Here is a 19,895-nt window from a genome sequence, read left to right as displayed (position 1 = left end):
ATGTGGACTGTAGTGGAATAAAGTACTAGTCTAGCAATCACAAGACCTGGGGCTTTGTCCCAGGTTGGCCTATCTTAACCAGCTCATCACTTTCCCTCAATCAAATGAGGCAGTTGAGCTGGATGGCTTACCAAGGTCCTGTTAAGTCTAGTCAGTCAACAGTTTGTCTAATGGGGGCATGCAATTTAGCAGCAAAAAAAGGAGTTCTTCCCTATTTACCTGCTAAAATAATTCTCAACACCACACATACCAATTTGATCTCAGTTCTTGGAACATTGGTATTCTGATTTTAAAAATGGATTGGATCCACAGCAATGCAAGATATGGGTGATGGGGTGGTGTATGGGAACCCTGTATTTTATGTACGATTGTTCTGTAAATCCACAATTTCTCTTAATAAAGAAAAAATACTTTTTAAGAATGGATTATTGGTAATAGGGAGGATAAGGGGTAAAATAAATTGGGTAGATGGAAATACTAGCGGTCAATGAGAGGGAGGAGTAATGCGTATGGGATGTATGAGTTTTTTCCTTTTTTTTTTGAGCGATACAAACGTTCTAAAAAATGATCACAGTGATGAATACACAACTATGTAATGATGCTGTGAGCCACTGATTGTACACCATGTATGGATGATATGTGTGTGAAGATTTGTCAATAAAAATATTAAAAATAAATGGATTATTGGAAAACTTTTCTGAGACCAAGGGTTGTTTATACCTTATTGTTATATTGTATAAAACTAAAAATCCCTCACATACCCCCAAATGAAAAAGCTATGGCTTTATCTCTAAATGATTATAAAAAACAAAAACAACCACAATAGCATTTCACAACTAAAAAATTAACAATGCTTCATTATCATCAAATATCCAGTGTTCAAATTTCCTTAATGGGGGCAATTTTACAGTTTTTTTAAAAATCACTATTCAAATAAGATCTAAATACTGTATTGATTAATGTGTCTCTTAAATTTCTTTTAATCTATAGATTCCCACTCCATCCCTCTGTTTCCCTTAGGTTATTTATTGAAGAAACAAAGTCACTTATCCTGTAGAGTTTCTGCTAGATATTGCTGATTGCATTCCCATAGTATTTTTAACAGGTTTCTCTATTCTCTTATTTCCTGTAAATTGGTAGTTATACCTAGAGAGTTGCGTAATTCAATTCTGGAGGTACAATATGCCACATAATTGTTAATGTTTTAAGAAGTAACTGAGAAGAGTTCACCTGGACCTTCACATATTAACACATTCTGTTCTTTTATAAAATAATAAAAACTGCATTTTATTATATATTTATTAAAGACAATCATTTACAGTTCATAAAAAAATACTGCCCTGATATATACAAAAATTTCCTGATAATGAAAATTAAAAAACAACTATCCCCACCTCCTCATGTTTCACACCCATTCTGACTCTAGATTGGCTTAATCTTGAAATGTAATCCAATAAGACTGAAGACCAAACACTTCAGGTCCTGGACAAGATAATAAAATACTCGTAAGCCTTCAGGATCCCTAAAATACAAAAGGAAAATTGTCAGAAAATCAGGCAGAAAATATCATTAAAATCCTGAATATTTATGTACCAGGCAAGGTGTTCACCATAAAGATATTTACAGCATTAAGACTTCGAAAACACCCCAAATGTCCAAAAAGAAGGAAAAGGCTATATATTAAGATGGAATACAATGAGGCCATTCAAATATGCTCAAGTTTTTTCTTCTTTTTAGAAGAGATGCACACGGGTTATTGATCAATTTTTTTGTGTGTGCTTTTTCTAAACTATATGTATTTTAAAAATATTTTTATGGCGATATCTTCACGTACCATATAAATCATATATTTTTAATGCACCAGAAAAAAAGACCAGGAAGAAATACTTCAAGATATTAATAGTGGTTGTCTAATTGATACAATTATGGGTGCTTTTCCCCCTTTCTACTTTTCTGCATTCCCTGTATTTTCTTTAATGAGCATATATTATTTTCAGAATTAGGGACATTTTAAGCAGGATCAAGAGGCTAAAGTTTACTATGGAATCACTAGCTAAAACAAAGGAGACTATCCAAAGGAAGTAAGTGCCCAACATGTACTAAAAGCGAGCCACATCTAATTCTAAGTCCTCCAAGACAAGAGCTAAAGAGGTTGTCAAATTCTGAGGACCCTTTATAGCATATCGACTTATACCTCAACTTTATATTTTGTCCCCATTGACAGCATGAATTTTAAAAGTTAGATCCTAAAAAGTTTAAAGTTTCACTAAAGTTAGACATTAAAATGTGCTAATCTGAATGGCCAATACTGAGGAAGTTGTTCAGACTAGTTAATCTAGTTTATCCTGAGCACTTGTTTTGGCATGTTTCATTTTCTGTTAGGCCCAGGTTCTTACCCACTTTGGCTGTTCCTATGCATTACTCTGTGTGTGTGTGTCACTGACAAGCTGTTAGTAACTATGGTTGAATGAAATACCAAAAACAACAGTGATAAGCCCTTGAAAAAGCTTACAGTCCCTCTCTGAGAGAGACAAAATTGCCTGTCTCTGTTGTGCACTTGTATCAGGTTTCCCCATGATGAACCAATCTAAGGGTTTCATTAAATCTGCTCCAAAATAGAGGCAACTGGATGTAAGGATTATGCACACTTACTTGGACTGATTGACATCAATAAGCGAACCAATTTTTGATGTTGTAAAAGAAATGTGTTCATCTCCAATGACGATTTCAAGCTCCTAGAAACATTAAAAAAAAATTAAGCCAAGTCAAATTGGATTTTTCATCAAGCATACAAAAGAAGGGTTCATCGTCTGCCAAACTGCACAAAGTATACTAGAGATGGCTATGTAAATGAGGCCAGTTCATTTTACAGATTCACTGAGTGCTAAACTGTGCTGTACGCTAGAAACAGAGATAAATTAAATACTGTTTCAGCCCTTGAGAAGCTCATACTCTTGGAGAAAGTTATGTCCACAAGGCTCTATTATTTCTGAGATTTGGAAGAATTTGCATAGTATTTTCTTCTCATTAACATTATTAACAATGCCTGCTATATGAAGTGACATGGACAGCTCTGTGTGGACAACATGGGGCAAAGTAAAGAATTCCAGACCTGGGGTTTGATCCAGGCTTTGCCACTTACTAGTTGTAAGACTCTGGGTCTCAATTTCTAAACAGTAACATAAACTTACAAAAAAATATCTATGGGGAATCCCCTATTGTGTGCCACGTATTATTCTTGGTGCTTGAGACAGATCAGCAAAACTAAACAAAACAAAGATCTCTGCCCATTCTAATGGGCCCTATTTCTTTTTTCTTTTTATTTATATTTTTTCAATGATGAAAACATTCAAACTGAAAACTTACATAAAGTTTCAAAACCATACTAGTAAAAACCTACTCTCAAAATCTGAGTAGAAAGAATACACCCAAACTTCAGGGTAGTGATTGTCTGTTGGGATGAAGGAAGGAGAACAGGATGTGAGGTGGACCTAAACTTTTTATCTGTAATGTTTTATTTCTTTATAAAGAAATCTGATGCAAGTATGACAGAATGTTTACATTTTTAAAAATGTGTGGGAACACTGGTCTCATAGTTTTATCTAAGTGTTCTTACAATATGTATCTTTTTGCTTTTTGCAATCAACATTGCTTTTGAGATTTATCTATGTTGACTTACTAGTTCTAGAATTCATTTAGTTTTAATGCTTTAGAAGATTCCATCCTCCTGTTGAAGCAGACTTGGTTCTCAATGTTTGTTCCAATAAACAATGTGGCTAGAACATTCTTTTATACATCTCTTTGTATATATGTGAAAATATCTCTAGGAAAATCCTTAGAAGTAGTGTACTTTCAATTCTGCTAGCTACTACAATTGCTCCCTAAAATGGTTCTACCAATTATAATCCAACCAGTAGTAAGTGGACCTACTTTTCCTCATATTCTTTTTAACATGTGGCATTTTTGCCAGTCTATTGGGCCTGAAGTGGTTATATGCTTAATTTTCATTTACAAATGAAGTTGTAAATCTTTTCATACGTTTACTGGCCACTTGTTTTTCCAGCTTTGTAAGCTATCTATTCATACCCTTTGCACATTTGCCATTGGGTTGTCTTTTTCAAATTATTTTATAGTTTTTTATATATTCTAGATATAAACCCTTGCCAGTTACATGTTTTGCAAATATCGTCTAGTTTCTGGCTTATCTTTTAACTTCATGTCTTTTGTCAAGCACGAGTTTTAAATTTAAAGAAATCAAATTTACCAATCTTTTCCCCGGAGATTTGGATTGTTTGTTTGTTTTAAGGAATTAAAAACTTCTCTACCCAGAAATAAGACAGTCTATATATTCTTTGTTTTAAAGTTTTACTTTTCATCTTTAGGTCCTTACTTCATTTGGAATTTATTTCTATAAATGGTCTGAGGTATAGACAAATAGGAACATTCATTCATTGCTGGTGGCAATATAAAATGGTACAACTGCTGTGGAAGATAGTTTGGTAGTTTCTCAGAAAGGTAAGTATAGAACTACCATGTGACCTGGCAATCCCACTACTAGCCAGACCCAAAAGAACTGAAAGCACGTGCTTGAACAGATACTTGCACAATGATGTTCATAGCAGCATTAGTCAATTTCTAAATGATGGAAGCAACCAAGTGTCCATCAACTGATGACTGGATAAACAGAGGTATATACATACAATGGAATATTATTCAGACATAAAAAGGAATGAAGTCCTGATACAAGCAACTTGGATGATTGCTGAAGACATCATTTTTAGTGAAATAAGCCAGACACAAAAGGTTAAGTATTGTATGATCTCACTGATTTGAAACAATTAGAATAAGGAAACTCATAGAGTCAGAATCTAGAATATAGGTTACCAGGGGACAGGGTGGGGATAAGGAATGTGAAGTTAAGGCTTAAAATGTACAATATTCTTATATGGAATGATTGAAAAGTTTTGGTAATGGATGGTGGTGATGATAGCACAACACTGTGAACATGATTAACAGCACTGAAATAAATATCTGAATATGATTAAGGGGGGGAAAATAAGATTGTATATATGATAACAGAATAAAAATTTAAAAAAACTCCATGGAACTATACTACACAGTGAACCCTAAGTTAAACCATGGACTTTAATGAATAGTATTATAAAAATGTGCTATCATCAATTGTAACAAATGTTCCAAGCCAATGCAAGGTGTTGGTGGTAGGGTGGTGAATGGGAATCCTGTATTTTATGCATGATTGTTCCCTAAACCCAAACAAAAAATATTCGTAAGCATACTGCCAATTGTCCTGGTACACTCTGTTAAACAATCCATCCTTTTCCCATTCATTTGAAAGTCCACTTTGTCATACGTTGTTCCAAGTTCCCATACATTTGTTTCTGGGCTCTCTATTCTATTCCACTCGATTAGATGTCAATTCCTGAGGCAATCCCACAGTTCATATGACACGGCTTTATAAGAACTCTTCAAAACTATCTTCGCTACTCTTGTTCCTTTGATCTTCCAAGAATTTAACACTCAGGTTCTACGAAAAATCCTGCTGGGAATTTGATCCGAATGAGAATGACTTTATAAATCATATTAGTGAAAACTGACATCTTTAAGATATCGAGTCTTCCTATCCGTGAAAATGAAACTTAATTTTATATCCTTCTGTAAAGCCTTTCCCCATAAGTTTTGTATATATTGTTAAATTTTTCCATAAATTTTTATAGTTTTTGTTGCTGTTATAAATGGGATTTTATTTTTATTACCCTTTCAATGGGTTATTTCTAATGTACAGGTACATGTCTTGCCTTCTTCACAGGACTGTTGTGATGGTTAAATGAATTAATGGAGCTAAAAATTTTATGAAGCATGATGCAAAATACAAATATATGACATTACTGAAGTTCCAGGACATGAACCAGTAAGTTAACTGAAGTTGAGATTCTTTTTTCAGTTCCTTCAGGAGTTGGCCCATCAATTTGTGGTTAATAAGGAGTAGGGTTATTTGGGTTTTCATGTTAATTTGACATATAACTATTAATCCACTTTTACAATACACTGGCATTATTTTAGCCACTAAAGATATAGTAGTGAAGAAAAAAATAAGTAAAATCTTTGCACTGAAGGAGCTTGTAATGATAAATGCTACAAAGACAATACAGATCTTGTATTAAAAAAATGGAGAGCTTCTTAGATGGATAGACAGGAAGAAATCACTGAGGAAGTAACAACAGAGACCTCAATAATAAACACAGTACTGTAGAAATTCCAGGCAGAACGTGGCACACGCAAAGGCCCTAAAGAAAGAATGGGCTGGGTATGTCTGAGCAATGGAAATAAGGCTCAAGTGGTTTAAACTCAGTGCTATTGTGAGTGGGAGAAAACGGGATAGGAACTTGGATTGTATTTTAAGTGCAGTGAGAAGCCACTGGAGAGTCTAAGTCAATGGAATATATAAATTCACATTTTAAGACGATCACTCTGGCTTCAAGATGGAAAATGGAATGGGCACAAGAGAAGAAAGGAATTTGATTAGAAGTCTGGACTGGGATGGCAGCAGTTCAGGTAGAAATACCTTTTCTGTTAACTCAAGTCAAACATGAGTAGATTTTTGTCTGTTTTTAGTTAACAAATGGTCTTCAGAATGACTCAGCCATGCGTTTAAACATACATATTGAGTTGCTTGCATGATTTTTCCTTCCAGTAGGTTGACGAAATATCTATGTTCTATTTATTTTTGTATTCTATAATGCTTTGTCTATAGTAGTTACCTAGTAAGTGAAGTGGGCAGCAAAAGCTTTGAGAAAGGGAGTAGGGGGGACGGAGGGTATTACAGGAAGAAATTCAAGGCTGGGCTCTAGGTAGTCATCAGTACCACCTGTTCTCTTTGTTTCTCCCTACAGACCAAGTTGCTGATAATATGCTTTGTGCAGAACTCAGTAACACATACACACAAACATTACTGAGTTCAATGTCATATATCATCTTCCATTTGTAAAATTTCTGCACTAGAATAGTCACTAAGCACTTACTTGCCGACCTACTCGGTCAGGAGGCGGCCACAAAGCATCATCTTCTTTGGTAATTTCACTGTCATCAATTATCCTCTTCAGTTCTTCCATCACACTTTTATGTACATAAGCCTGAAAGTAAATAAAAAAACAATTTAAGTTGTATCCCGAAGCGGTGCCTTGATTCAGATGAAGATGGATGATAATGTCAACTACTTCTGGAGACTTATTTCCGGCACCACCGTAAGTGGGAAGACATTCAGGCTTGATCTCGGCATCTTGGAGAAGAGGGATAGGATCACCTCAATCCTCCATCTAGTTCTTAGCTCCTCTTGGCACATCTTGGTCACAATGACTGTCTTCTGCCCACATACTCAACTGACACCTGAACCCAGAATAGAAGATCTGGGTAATCACTAAATGTCTGTGAATGTCTCACATCCTGGTTACTTTTAACTACATGACATGCTTCTGAAGAGCAGAGACATATCTTTTAAAGTACATTTTGGATATAAGTCCATGTAGAAAAATGTGAGGATGCTGACATGTGTGGATAAATATAAAAACAATTGCTAATTAGACATAATATTATGAAAATATATAAACTGTAAAGACACTTTTAAATATGACAAAATGGTTAAAAGGCAAGTGTGGCTTTGAGGAAGCCTTAAAGGCATAGTAGAAATCACGAAAGAATGGAGCATATGGACTTGAGAAATGTATGCATGTTTGAATTCCTCTATTTTTTACTAGCAGAGGTGTCTTTGAACAAGTCCTTTAGTTAAGATCTGTGCCTTCATTTTCTAAAGATGATATATACCATCTATTACACGGACTTACAATCAGCGTTAAATAAGTTCCTTCATGTAAAATACCTAGCTCCATGCCTGGCATCTAACATGTATTCAACGAATGTTAGCTGCTTTACCATGTTCCCTGTCATTTCAAATTCAAATTCAACAGTATCTCTCTCTACTGAGTATATGTGTCAAGAAATATATGAAGCACTTTAAGTTTAATGTATTTAATTCTCTGTCAGAGCTGGGGATGGATGAGTTCTATTAACCTTGTTTTTGCAGATGAAGAAACTGAGACTTGAGTTCAGCCAGGAAACTTGCCAAGGTCACATGTTTAGTAAGAAACAGGTTCAGGGTTCAAACCAAGATCTGCCAGACTCCATGATGACCAGTAACTGATTCTACACTGTGAATGAAAGCATAAACTAAAGGAATATCTGAGAAGGAATTGAGAAGCTGCCTACAGTTGTGTCTACTTCCCAGTTCTTTATCTTTCAATATTACTTCCAGAAAGAACAAAAATAACACAAGGAAAAGTCTCTACTGTAGTGAATGAAGGTTCATACCTCTTTTCTGATCATGACATCATTTTTGTAATTGCTGTTATTGGCATATCTCAATTTCCCTGTGAGGGGCAAAAAAAACAAATTCAATGTACAATTAAAAATAAATAGCCTACCAAGATTATCACTTGTTGCTTAAAATGTACCCTAACTTTCCCTTCAAATTGTCTAAGAAATTTACTATTTACACCTTGTGTTTCAACAATGCTAGTCTTTTCAGTTCCTCACTTTAGGCTATTAAACATCCTCACAGCCAAAAATATGGCTGACATTGAACTATATTTCTTGCAAAAGACAGCTCAAGTGTGGGAAAAGAACATAGCAGGGGTGGTTCAGTGGTAGAATGCCTGCCTTTCATGTGGGGGACCTGGGTTCGATTCCTGGGCCATGCACCAAAACAAAACAAAAAACCACACAAAACATGGCAGGCTCTTTTGTGATCGTGGGTAAAGGACAGCTCTGTGAAAATAGGAACATAATTGATAAAATATCTGACTCAGGGCTTCCTGAGGCGCAAATGAGTTGTGAAAGCATTTTGAAAAATGTAAAGGCTGTTTTTATACATTATCAGATGACTGTACAACACTGAACTATTCCTGTAATATAAAAGTTGCGCTTTTATAACTGAGCACATTTGGTTTACATGCCCTTGGTGAGCCTCCACATGTACATCCAACAATCTGATCTGGGTATATGGTGGGGAATGAAAGAGAAGATAAAAGGAAATAGAAGACATTATTTTTTTACCTAATAGAGGGCACATATTAAAAAAAGCCAAATTATTCTAATGGCCTCTGTACTGTCTCTCTGCTTCGAGTCTCTTTCTTTCAGTTCGGAGCCCAAGTGATCTAGTAACAGACCTATACGAATAGGTTACTCTGATACTTCAATGGATCCCCACAGCTTTCCTGATAAAATCCAAACTCCTCAGCATGGCATACTGTCAATGTGTGTGCCCACCTACTTTTCCAACCTCAATCCTGCAATATTCCTCTCTCCCATAGCTGGGGAGTCAACCAAACTGCTTGGGTTCTATTTGAAACATTACATGTCCTTTTTGATTTTCAACCTCTTGACTGATAATGCTGTCCAAAATGCCTTACTGATTCTTGTCTGCCTAACCAACTCCTACATATTCCTAAATACTCACTCCACTCCCCTCAAGCTACACTTCATTTACAATGCCTTTCCTGACCTTCAGGGCACTTGCTTACGTGCCCTCTCTCTGCTCCCAGGTCTCCACTATCTTTATATCACAGTACCTAAAACAGTACTTTCTCACCATCTTCAACTCTATCTCCCTCAAAATCAGGACTTCGCAGGTTCATCTTTCTTCTACCATTTAGTAGAAGTTTTGGTATCTTTGATACCTTTCTTTCACTTCAGTGCCCACTCCCCAAATTCTTTCAGCGAAGTCTCAGTTGGTTCTGCTTCCAACAGTATCCTAAATGCTTCTCTCCAGTTCTACTACCACCCCGGTCCCAACTGATAACCTTTCGTCTTGACAATTGTAACTGTCTCCTAGTAAGCAGCCCTGTTTCCACTTTTGCCCATTTTGCATCCAACAATGAATACTCTTTTCAAAAACAGAACAGATCACATCACTTCCCTGCTTAAAACTTTCCAACTGTTTTCTGCCGCATTTACAATAAAATCCAATATGGCTTACGTGATGTGGCCGCTATCTCACATCACCTCATGCTATTTTCCTGGGAGCTTACTATTCTTCAGTGACACTGGTCACTTGAAACATGCCTAGCTCATTTCCTACAGCCTTGGCACTTTCTACTCCCTGTCTACAATGCCTTTGCTCCTGAGCTTCACAGCACTGATTCATTCTTGCCACTCAGACCTCAGTTCAAATTATCCTTTCTTCAGAGAGCACTCCAATGGCCACCCTATCTTAAAGCAACTCATCCAGTAATTAGTCTTTTTGCTTTATTTTTTTCTGACCGCTCATCACTACCTGGAATCTTCTTTTTTGCTTGTTTGTGATCTGTCTCTAGCACTAGAATATAAATGCTGAGAGAGTATGCTTGTCCATCTTCTTCACTGCTGTATCCCCAGAGAGCGGAAAAAAGCCTGGCACAAAGGGAGCATTCAGTGTTTGTTAAATGAAAGCACTCTGGTCAAACATGTTTCTAAACAGGAGTCCTTGCATATGGATAGAAAGATATGGAACCAGTGGAATCGGCACAGGAACGTTCCTTTCAGGTCCGCGCTATACAGGTCTTAGTCCCTCGCTCCTCTCATTCACCGCACATTTCCGACTCTTAGGCCTCCTCACTCCCCCGCCCCAGGCCTAGTACCCGCTCCCCACTGCGCCAGGCCGCTCTTACCGTCAGGTCGGAACTCAAATTCCAGAAACTCGTGGCCGAACTTGCCCTTGTGACCCACATAGTAACGCAGATAAAAGTCACTCTCCATGGCTCATAAAAGGCCACGGAGACTGAACTTACATAGCAAACAGCGCGGCGGCTGTACGCGACCAACACTGACGTTCGGCGGCGCGGAGAAGTGACGTCACGACAACGCCGTCGCGAGAGCAAGGGATCCCTCCCTGCCCGTACCCGCGAGAACAAGGCTGCGGCGTCCCTTTCTCCCAGAGGCGGAAACAAGGCTGCCTCGCCCCTCCCGTTCGGGGGCGGGGTCAAGGCTTCCCTCCCGTCCCCACCCCCGTAACCCGGAAGCGCCTGCCGTGGTTTTCCTTAGTTCTGGGTTTGTTCGAATTCTCCAGAGGGAGTCTGGAATCTCGCTGTGAGGCCAAGACTCGTCGCCAGGAGCTCTCCGGCCTGAATCCCTCCTAGTCCTGCACCCCCCTCCAGGCCTAACCCCCGACCTTGTGTGAGTCAGGCAAGCTCTTCATTGTCTCTGGACATAGGTCTTCTCAACAGTAAAATGGGGTTAAATGCTCCCATCTCACAGAACCCGGGAGAGGACCGCCGCGAATGATGTTTGTGTCTAAAGTCAGCCTCGACTGAACTTTGCTGTTTAAACATCAATTCAAGAAAACCGTTCTCTGTAACGCTTTCTCTGAATCCATAGTGGAGATTGCCATCTCTCTGGAACTAACCCCCCCCCGCCCCCCACAGTTGGTTATCCTTCATTTTACGCTTTTCTAACTTATTATGAATGTTTAATTGTCCCCTGGTCTCTATAGTAGGTTCTGTGAGTAAAAGTTAAATTGAATATTTTGATCTTCCACTCCTCGGTCCTCTGTGTACTGCTTATCCAACAGTGATTCTCAGCCCTGGCCGCCCATTAGAGTCATTGAGGAGCTAGAAAACATACTGATACCCAGACCCCACCCCAAACCAATGAAATAAATCCTCTAAGGATGTATATGGGCATTGGTGAGTCAGGGTTGAAGACCACAGCGTTAGAGAATGCTACATTTGCAAATGTCCTTTGGGGGCACTAAAAATAACTTTGTGCAGTTATTTCACCATTTTGGGATCGTCTCATCTGTAAAATGGGGCGAATAATATTGATAATATTTATCTCACAGATTGTCAAAGACTGAGATAATGTAAAACACGTGTTACACAACAGGGGCTCAGTGTTAGTCCACTCCCCCCTCATTAAAACATCACAATGAAACAATGCTTCCAGATTTTAAAAAAAATGAATTTAATCTTTCTAGAAACAGGGCACTGATTTTACAAATGTTCACATTTGGTTTTCAGTTCATCAGGATAATTCCAGTACAGCTAGTGAAATGCAGCACACCACCCTCAGTCCCTTTGCCTCTGGAAGAGAAACCAGACTGCACTGAGCACAGAAGGTAACCAAACTTGGAATGACAAAGTGAAAAGAGCAGAAATGGTTAGGGCAACCCAACATTCTAACATGCCTGTCACATCAAAGACAGTAATTTGGGTGGGGAAGATAAAGACAAACAAGGAAAATCCATTGGGCACAATGTGATGGAGTTTGCAAACCAGTACTTCACCCTCAAAATAACAGCAGCTTGTATAGAACAAAACACTATGTTAAAGTAGACGGTTTGTACAGGTATGCTTTCTCTTGTAGTTTTTGTAAAAAAGTATCAAAACCTTCACATCTTTAAATATATATACAGGTGGCTTTTTTCTTTATTACTTTTTATAGCACAAAGTGTTTGCAAATGCAGAGGGTTTCTGCTGATTCTTGACTGTGCACATGGTGCATAGCCTGAATGAACAAAGCTTCCTGATTTCTTATAGTAACTGAAAAATTGAAGCTTTTAATTCTTCCACTTTCTAAATTCGCCATACCCTGAAAATCCCATATACCCTAAAAAATACAGTGAGAAGACTCTGATATTCTACCTTCATGCATTGATGAGAAAGGAAATTATTTAACCTGCAACTGTTATACTAACTCATTTACATTCTATGACATGAGAGTATGGCTGGATTTAGGTGGTAGAGGAGGTAGGTTCACTTTAGTGTACCCTTCCCCCATTCCCACTAGCTTGTGACTGGAGAATGACTGGCATCCCCTCTCCAGACTCCACGCCTTCAAACTCCCAGTTTTCTTTTTTCGTGGTTGAGAAAATCTCAGAGGCTTTTAATAAGATGGAATATTTCTGTAAAAATCCCACTGCCCTTATATTAGTTCTCATTGACCTCATCAAAACACTGACTCAAATATATGAAAAGCAGTCAAGATTTCCCTTTGGCCATTAGAAAGCTTGAGGCTGAACACTGTCACATCTGCAAAGTGCTGGCAGTACATCCTGGTGAATTGTCCTTGATACACTTGGTGCCTCATACACAATCAAGGATCAAAAAGCCTTGCTTAATTGAATCAGAAACTAAATAGTATTTTATAAAGTGCTTACACTGAACCTGTTTTTCCATCCAGCCTCATTTCATGCTAAATTTCCCTTGAGCTTTATGCTCCAGCTAGAATGAACAGGTACAATTCCTTAACAATTCCAAGATGTTACATGCATCTGTCTTAGCTCAGTGTTTCCTCTGTCTGAAGCAGCCTGGACACTCCTACTGAACTTTTAAGACTTAGCTTAAGGACACTTCTCCTATAATGCCATTCTTGATCCCATTTCTCAGTTCCCCGGGTAGAAATGTCCATTTTCCCCTTTGTGTCCCAACAGTACTCTAAATACAATCTATCACTTTTGTTTTCACATGTGCCTTTCCTTACTGTGACTCTGAGCTCCATAAGGACAAGGATGAATTGTTCTTTATGTTCTGGCTTAGTGCCCAGCACACAGTTGGTACCTAGCAAATAGTTTAAAGTGAATGAACATATTGTAATTACACAGAGCCAGAGGGATCAATAGTACTTACTGCCATTGACTTAAATTCCATCTCATCCTCTTTTTGCCAGGTGAAGTTACAGGCTATCTCAACCTGTTTTATTAAAAATCATACTAGTTTGCCCTGTTTCTGGAAGGCCATTTCTGCCCATGCCTTCAGAATTCCACTGGACAGATAAGCCTAAAATAGGCAGCAGATTTGAAGTAACGTCCAGGCAGCCCCAAGTAGTCTGAAGAAAGAGGAAAAGAACTGGATATGGCTTCTTTTTAAAATGGAGCAAATATTGTGATAAATTCATTTTCTGCTCTGCTGACATTTTCTCTAAGATTTTTTTCCAGCTCTATGATTCATTATTGGCTATGCTATGTATGGGCAGGGGGAGTGGGAGGCAACAGAAATAAATTACACCTCAAAATGAGGCTCAAAAACCTCTAAAATTGGAAGAATGTACCATTGGTCTGGGAAGTCTGATTTTCCCAACATGTATTCCCCCCGCCCCATTTTGCAGGAAAGCCCTTTACACATGAGATGTTGATTCTGTACTTTTTCTGGGAGGTACTGGGAATAAGGGAAGGATGGACTTGACTCCACAGATTTTATTGTATTTACTGCCATCTAACACATGAGCATTTCAGTTTGTGTCTTGTAGGTTGCTCCCAAAGCTGCCCTCTTTCAAGCTACAGTTGTAGTATAGTCAGGAAACATGGATGTCTCTAAAAAAGTTGTGAGTTTTATCATCATTTTGAGATCTGAGGCTGTTATCGTTCTGACCTCATTCATTTTTTTTTTTTTCTGGGAAGGCCAGGAACTGACTGAAAGTTTAGAAATTATGCTAGTCACGTTGTCATTAATAACCTAGGAAATTCAGGCAATTTCTTTGTAAGCAGGTTACAGACAAGTCACTTGTAAATTCCAGTGTTCTTCAGTCAAAAATAATTTTACTTTCTATTCTTGAAAGAATAATAGTAAATTATTAAGCTCCATAGGAGTTGGTCACCTGTTCTTAAAATTCTGTTTGGTATTGATCATTCTAGGTCAATTGCATTTGCCCTCTCAGTGAATGTTTCTGGACTATCAATACATGCATATCATGAGGAAATGTTTTATGTGCCCAGGCTCCAGAGCACAGTTGTTTTCACAGAGGTTATGAAACCACGAGTGGCAGAGAAAAGTCCTAAGAACAGGATGATATAACTCTTCAATGTCTGCCTGGAAATTCTGGGGGGAATCAAGCTGGTGAAACATCCAAGCTTCATTGAGTTAGGGGCCAGGAGGGCCTTTGCTTAAATATGTCAAGTTCCAGGAATGTTAAGGTTAAATGCATGTCCTTGCCCTTACTTAAGTCAAGTACTTCCGTGTCACACCTTGTCTCTAGTTGTCCAGTGAAATTGAAAGTAAAGTGGCAGAACAGCAGAGAAAGAGTTAAGAAAAGGCCACATCTTGGATGAAAAAGCCAGAAGGAACCAAATTCCTTCTGGGACTGTAGGATTATGTTTCCAATGGTAGATCCTCACAAAGAGAAAACAGCATTTCTCCTTGCCCACCCATCTGGCCCAGGAAAAGCAAAGAAAGTGTCCATAATGAAAAAAATCTATACATATAGCCAGAGTATTTCCTTTTATTTACAAGGCAGTAAACCAAATCCCTGTGTGACCATATATGTCCAAAATACTCTGATATATATGGTGTATACCATTTCCCTCCTCAAATATAACTTCAGGTTTGGCCACTGATTTTGACTTAAACCCAAATTATGAACATACTATGGTTAAAAAAAAAACAAACTATTTAATACTTTAAAAATATGCTTTCATCACTTAGCAGATATGATAGAAAGTAAAAGGGAGAAATAAGATTCCATCATCCTTGTCCTCATCCACAGTGTGTCTCAGATGTTCGGGGCCTGAGCCAGTCCCTAGGGTGAACTTGGGACATCCTAGAAACATTCTCCACTTAGCTCTGTAGGTGAGGATGATGGCATCTTTCAAGGTGCTGCAGAGGAAACTTACTGATTTTAACCCAAGTATCCTGAAGAAAATTAAAGAAATGACTCAAGTTGCTGAACTTTAAAACTAGGAGTATCTGAGGTCCTGGCATGTTCTGACTTAAGCTCGCGAGTGCTTCTGGCACTGTGTAAAGTCTATATGCTGGCCTTAGCCACAGAAGAGAAAACCCAGGTAGGAGCTACAGCAGCCACGGGCAAGCTGCTGGGCTTTTCCTGACTGACTAGAGTCCCAGGAATAGCCAGAAGTGGAAAAGATCTTCCCCTTCCACTAGATGTTTGCACAATCCATGGTATCTGTTTTCTGAGTCAAATTTCCAAAAATTCTCTGAAAACTACAGATACCCATTTTGTGGATTGTTTTAAAATATATTTAGTATTTGAATAATAGCCATAGGTACACAAACTTCTCTACAGATTTTTCTCTTCACACACACATAAACACACATACAGAGTCTGCGTGGTGGGCCAAGCATACCAAAAATAGATACTCTTGCTTCTCTAAATTATTTATAGAACTAATCTTATCTTTGAAATATGTTAATAAATAATCTAAATGGGGGAGGGAATGGGAGTGTTTCTTCTTTTTTTTTACTTATGTTGATGGATAGCCACAAAGCATAATCATTTTATTTACAAACAAAACAAAACAAAACCTCCAAACCTAAAAAAATTCCCAAACACTCTTTGTAAATATAGTTTTTAAATGATGAGTAAGCTACCGTACCATTGGCCCCAGTTTGGTTATATACATCATTGTTAGTCACTCAGCAGTAGCCATTCCATGAATTCCTCATGGGTAGTGCAGCCAGTTAAAAAGTGTATAAAACATTATACATATAAAAACTCTCACATCCTTTGGATGTTTGCAGTTCATCATAACTTTGTGGTTACCTTTCCGCAACATAAATTAAAAAAAAAAAAAATGCACACACACACACACTCTCACACAGACCCATATACAGAAACCCATCTCTCCAATCATACACCATCCAGAAAGTGTAGTGCATGGGACTGAATTCCATGAGGCACGAAGGGAGTGGTCTCATCCTCAGGGCAGTCCATCATCTTCAAGGCTTAATGCCACTCGCTGGGGAGCAGACCAAAAAAAAGTCATCATTAGACCTATAACAGCTACTCTTTATTGAATAGCCACAAGGTACCAGATAGTCTATTACTTTAAAGACATTAGCTATCATAATTTTCAGACAAACCCAAGAGACATGATTTATCATACTTATTTTACAGATGGGACAACTGAGACTCAGTGAGCTTAAGTAACTTTTGTCCGGGATCAAGCAAGTGTGCAAACTAAAATTTGAACCCAGGTCTGTATGAATTCAGAACTGTTGCTCTTTCCATTATTCTGTCCTGCCTCTTTGTAAAGCAGGAGTGCAGACATCTGAGCTTTCTCAATTCTTCTTATATGATTTTACATTTGGCCAACTTTAGTGGGTCAGCTTTGGCAAATGTTTAAATCAAGGCCATTAGCTACTTGTCTCCAGCATGCTAATCATAATTAGGAAGCTATATGGTGCCTCTTTCTCAATTAATTATACAGAATTGGAGGGCATTCTGTATAATTCTTTCCCTCTTTTCCATACTTCTACTTTCTAGTCATTAGATGCTAGGGTCTTCTCTGACCCAAATGATCATCTTCTAAACGGTGAGCCCACTAACCCCTATCCCGTTCTATCTGTTCCATTGTGTACAGTGGACTTCAGTTAAATACTTTCCTATATTGATGTGAAATCTATTTCTTTATATCTTCCAATGTTCCTTGATTCTATCTCTTAGACTCAAAGAGACAAACCTTGAAATTTGTAGTTTGTGTTTAACTTTCCTTCCTTTTGTGGTTTTTCTTCTATAGGCTACACATCTAGCTTTCCCCAGCCAGATGTAACTTGTTTCCTACACTTCTATTTCTAGGATACTTTCCTTTTGACAGACTCCAGTTTTTCAATATCTTCCTTAGAACTATATGAACCTGAGCTAGCCACTTCACCTTTCTAAGCCTTAGTTTCATCATCTGTCAAGTGGGAATAAGAATAGGACCTACTTCAAAAGCTTGCTGGAAAATCAAATGAGATAATGCATGCAGAATGTTTAATTACCTTAACACATATGGGGCCCAGAGTATTCTAGATCAACCTAATCAGCATGAAATAGAACCGAATTAGCATCTTCCCTCCCTAGGCATTCAGCAAATGGTAAAAAGTAACTCCACTGCCTTCATTGTGTTTTGCATGAATGCTGTGGCCTTGCTCCACTAGCAGAGATACTTGAAACTATCTTTTTCTAGTCCAGCCACTCTCCCACTTACCCCAAGACAGACCTCTAAGCCACAGAGAGGCCTCGGTGGTGATGGTGGAGCTCCCAGATAAAGGGGCAGAGAAGAGAATGGGTTGTTGAGAATACTGATTTTAGAGAGCTTCAAGGCTATTTATTGGAAAGAGTATGGGATTTTGTGTAAATACAGATGAGAGGCACTTCCTGGCTCTGTGACCTTAGGCAAGTTACTCAGTTCCTCTGAGTCTCAGTTCCCTCATTTGCAAAACGGGGCGATATCAATTTTATAAGGTTCCTGTGAATATTAAACTAGTATAAAATACTAGTACAGTGCCTGACACATAGTAGGTATTCACTAAATGTCAATTTCATTACTCTTATTTTTTTTACAATTGGCAGGAGCTTATTACTGATAAGCTTTAGATTCATCAGGAATAGCTCTTCTTAAATTATCATTTCCTTCTTGGAAATATACTGTTACACATGTAGAGGGTTTTATAATCTCATTTGAACCTTATAAACTCAGGAAGCAGACAGAATGAGAGTTATTATCCCCATTTTACAAATAAGAGTAAGAGAAGTGGGTAAGTCGACAGGGTGGTGAAGTGGTATATTTGGGTGTCATCTCCTTACTCCAGGTTCAATGCTTCTTCTGTGCTAGATACCTTCTCTGATATTTAAAAATTGTTAAACAATGGTTTGCCTGGATTGGCCGAGGTTAAGGATTGCTCAAGGCCATCTGCTAACCCACCTCCCTTGAGGGATCCACTTCATTTCCCATGTCTTTGGACAGTTTGTTTCAAGCAGTACTTCTGTCTGCCTTGCCCCATACTCATTCATTTGCTTTTTCCACATGCCATTCCCTCAGTCTGCAACTAAACCATGTTTCTTCTTTGCCCCGACCCACTTACAATGGGCAGCCTTTCAGAATCAGAAAGCCTTCTAGGGTTGGCTGCTCCTGCCTGGGCTCACGCTCTCACTCACCAGCCCCTCAGACTCCAAGTGGCACTGCCCTACCTTGCACTTGACGACAGGTAGATCAGAAAGAGGGTTCTTCGGGAGTTGGTGCAGCTGTGACTTTGGCTCTCCCGGCAAGACAAAAAGCTCCTTGAGGGCAGGGGCTGGGTCTTCCAGTTCTCTGGTCTCCCCAAGACAGGGCTCTGCCCACAGTGGGCGATCAAAGCTGCTGATTGCCTGACAGGGGGATGGACTGGATGACCTCTGAGGTCACACTCAGCCCCCTGACTCTGCTATACAACAATGACATCTCCTCCAGCCACTTCAAGGTATTTGCTCCCCCAAACAAGTCATGCGCTATTGTGCCTCTGAGTCTTAGCACATGCTTCCATATGGAAAGCCATTTCCCTCCTTCTCTACCTGGAAATCTATTATTCTTCCAAGGACACATTCGTCTGTCACCTCCTCTGCCTCCTTTCCTGCCTAATTCCCCAAACAGAATTAACAGCTCCCTTTTTTATGTTTCCATAGCATTTATTCAACAAATACTTCCTGGAAGCCAGTCATGACATGCTAGGCACTAGGGAAACAGATTAATCAGACAAACCTGCCCTCAAGGGGCTCACGGTATAGTGGGGAGACCAATAAGTAAAAAGACAAGTAGATTACGTGTGTGCTGTGATGGAGAGAGGCTCAGGGGACTATGGGAAGACAAAGAAAGGGAAAGCTTCCTAGAAGAGAGAAAGCTTCCACCACAGCACTCATTACACAGTTGTACAATCATATGTTAGTGTTTCTCACTCCTCCCCCAGTTCCTTGGGAGCAAGAACCATTCCTTATTTACTTTTGAACATTTACTGTCTAATATGGTGCTTGGCATACACCTGCACACAGTATAAAACTGAATACATTTGAATAGAATGGTCAGTTACCCTTCCAGTCAAATGTTTTGCAAACTTACTCAACAATAAGAAAAACTTCTGGCTTCTTTCTTGCCAGGAAGT

The 19,895-nt window shown here is 38.7% G+C and overlaps 2 protein-coding genes and 1 long non-coding RNA gene across 21 annotated transcripts in view; 1 reads left to right on the top strand and 2 right to left on the bottom strand.

Moving 5' to 3' along the window:
- Positions 1-1,281: 1,281 nt before the first annotated feature.
- On the bottom strand, positions 1,282-10,905 carry MAGOH (mago homolog, exon junction complex subunit). 3 transcript variants are annotated; one of them, XM_077149602.1, is made up of 5 exons: positions 10,719-10,905; positions 8,383-8,441; positions 7,041-7,151; positions 2,653-2,735; positions 1,282-1,522 (listed from the first exon to the last, which is right to left on the bottom strand). In XM_077149602.1, the coding sequence occupies exons 1-5, from the start codon at positions 10,804-10,806 to the stop codon at positions 1,423-1,425; spliced, it is 441 nt and encodes a 146-aa protein (XP_077005717.1). In that variant the 5' UTR covers positions 10,807-10,905; the 3' UTR covers positions 1,282-1,422. The 3 variants fall into 3 exon arrangements, with proteins under 3 accessions (XP_077005717.1, XP_077005718.1, XP_077005719.1); XM_077149603.1 differs by having other exon boundaries at positions 10,839-10,905; XM_077149604.1 differs by lacking the exon at positions 10,719-10,905 and adding an exon at positions 10,346-10,701.
- Positions 10,862-19,895, top strand: part of LOC143674216 (uncharacterized) — a 53,329-nt gene continuing 44,295 nt past the window's right edge. Inside the window, exons 1-3 of one of the 4 annotated variants that reach the window (XR_013170968.1) lie at positions 10,862-11,223; positions 12,066-12,163; positions 16,894-16,973. This is a non-coding gene — a long non-coding RNA (uncharacterized LOC143674216). The remainder of the gene's footprint in view (positions 11,224-12,065; positions 12,164-16,893; positions 16,974-19,895) is intronic. The other 3 variants (XR_013170969.1, XR_013170967.1, XR_013170966.1) reach the window with 3 other exon arrangements.
- The window catches only part of LRP8 (LDL receptor related protein 8), a 106,526-nt gene continuing 98,624 nt past the window's right edge, over positions 11,994-19,895 (bottom strand). For 10 of the 14 annotated variants that reach the window (XM_077149599.1, XM_077149587.1, XM_077149590.1 and 7 more), the window contains 2 exons: positions 18,952-19,128; positions 11,994-16,735 (listed from right to left, as the gene is read on the bottom strand). In XM_077149599.1, coding sequence (XP_077005714.1) covers positions 16,697-16,735; positions 18,952-19,128 — 216 coding nt within the window. In that variant the 3' untranslated portion in view covers positions 11,994-16,696. The remainder of the gene's footprint in view (positions 16,736-18,951; positions 19,129-19,895) is intronic. The other 4 variants (XM_077149600.1, XM_077149593.1, XM_077149601.1 and 1 more) reach the window with 1 other exon arrangement.

Source organism: Tamandua tetradactyla, chromosome 2 (genome assembly GCF_023851605.1).
Source record: "Tamandua tetradactyla isolate mTamTet1 chromosome 2, mTamTet1.pri, whole genome shotgun sequence".
Classification (NCBI taxonomy): domain Eukaryota; kingdom Metazoa; phylum Chordata; class Mammalia; order Pilosa; family Myrmecophagidae; genus Tamandua; species Tamandua tetradactyla.
Note: the sequence above shows the minus strand (reverse complement) of the source record. Positions and strands in the feature narration are given on the sequence as shown.

Bases quoted from the DNA above. Each gene is read 5' to 3' on its own strand.
- MAGOH (XM_077149602.1), bottom strand. From the start codon at position 10,806: ATGGAGAGTGACTTTTATCTGCGTTACTATGTGGGTCACAAGGGCAAG. The intron at 2,736-7,040 runs GTAAGTGCTTAG...TAATGTTTCTAG, and splicing joins CTGACCGAGTAGGTCGGCAA to GAGCTTGAAATCGTCATTGG. The intron at 1,523-2,652 runs GTAAGTGTGCAT...TTTGTATTTTAG, and splicing joins ATTGATGTCAATCAGTCCAA to GGATCCTGAAGGCTTACGAG.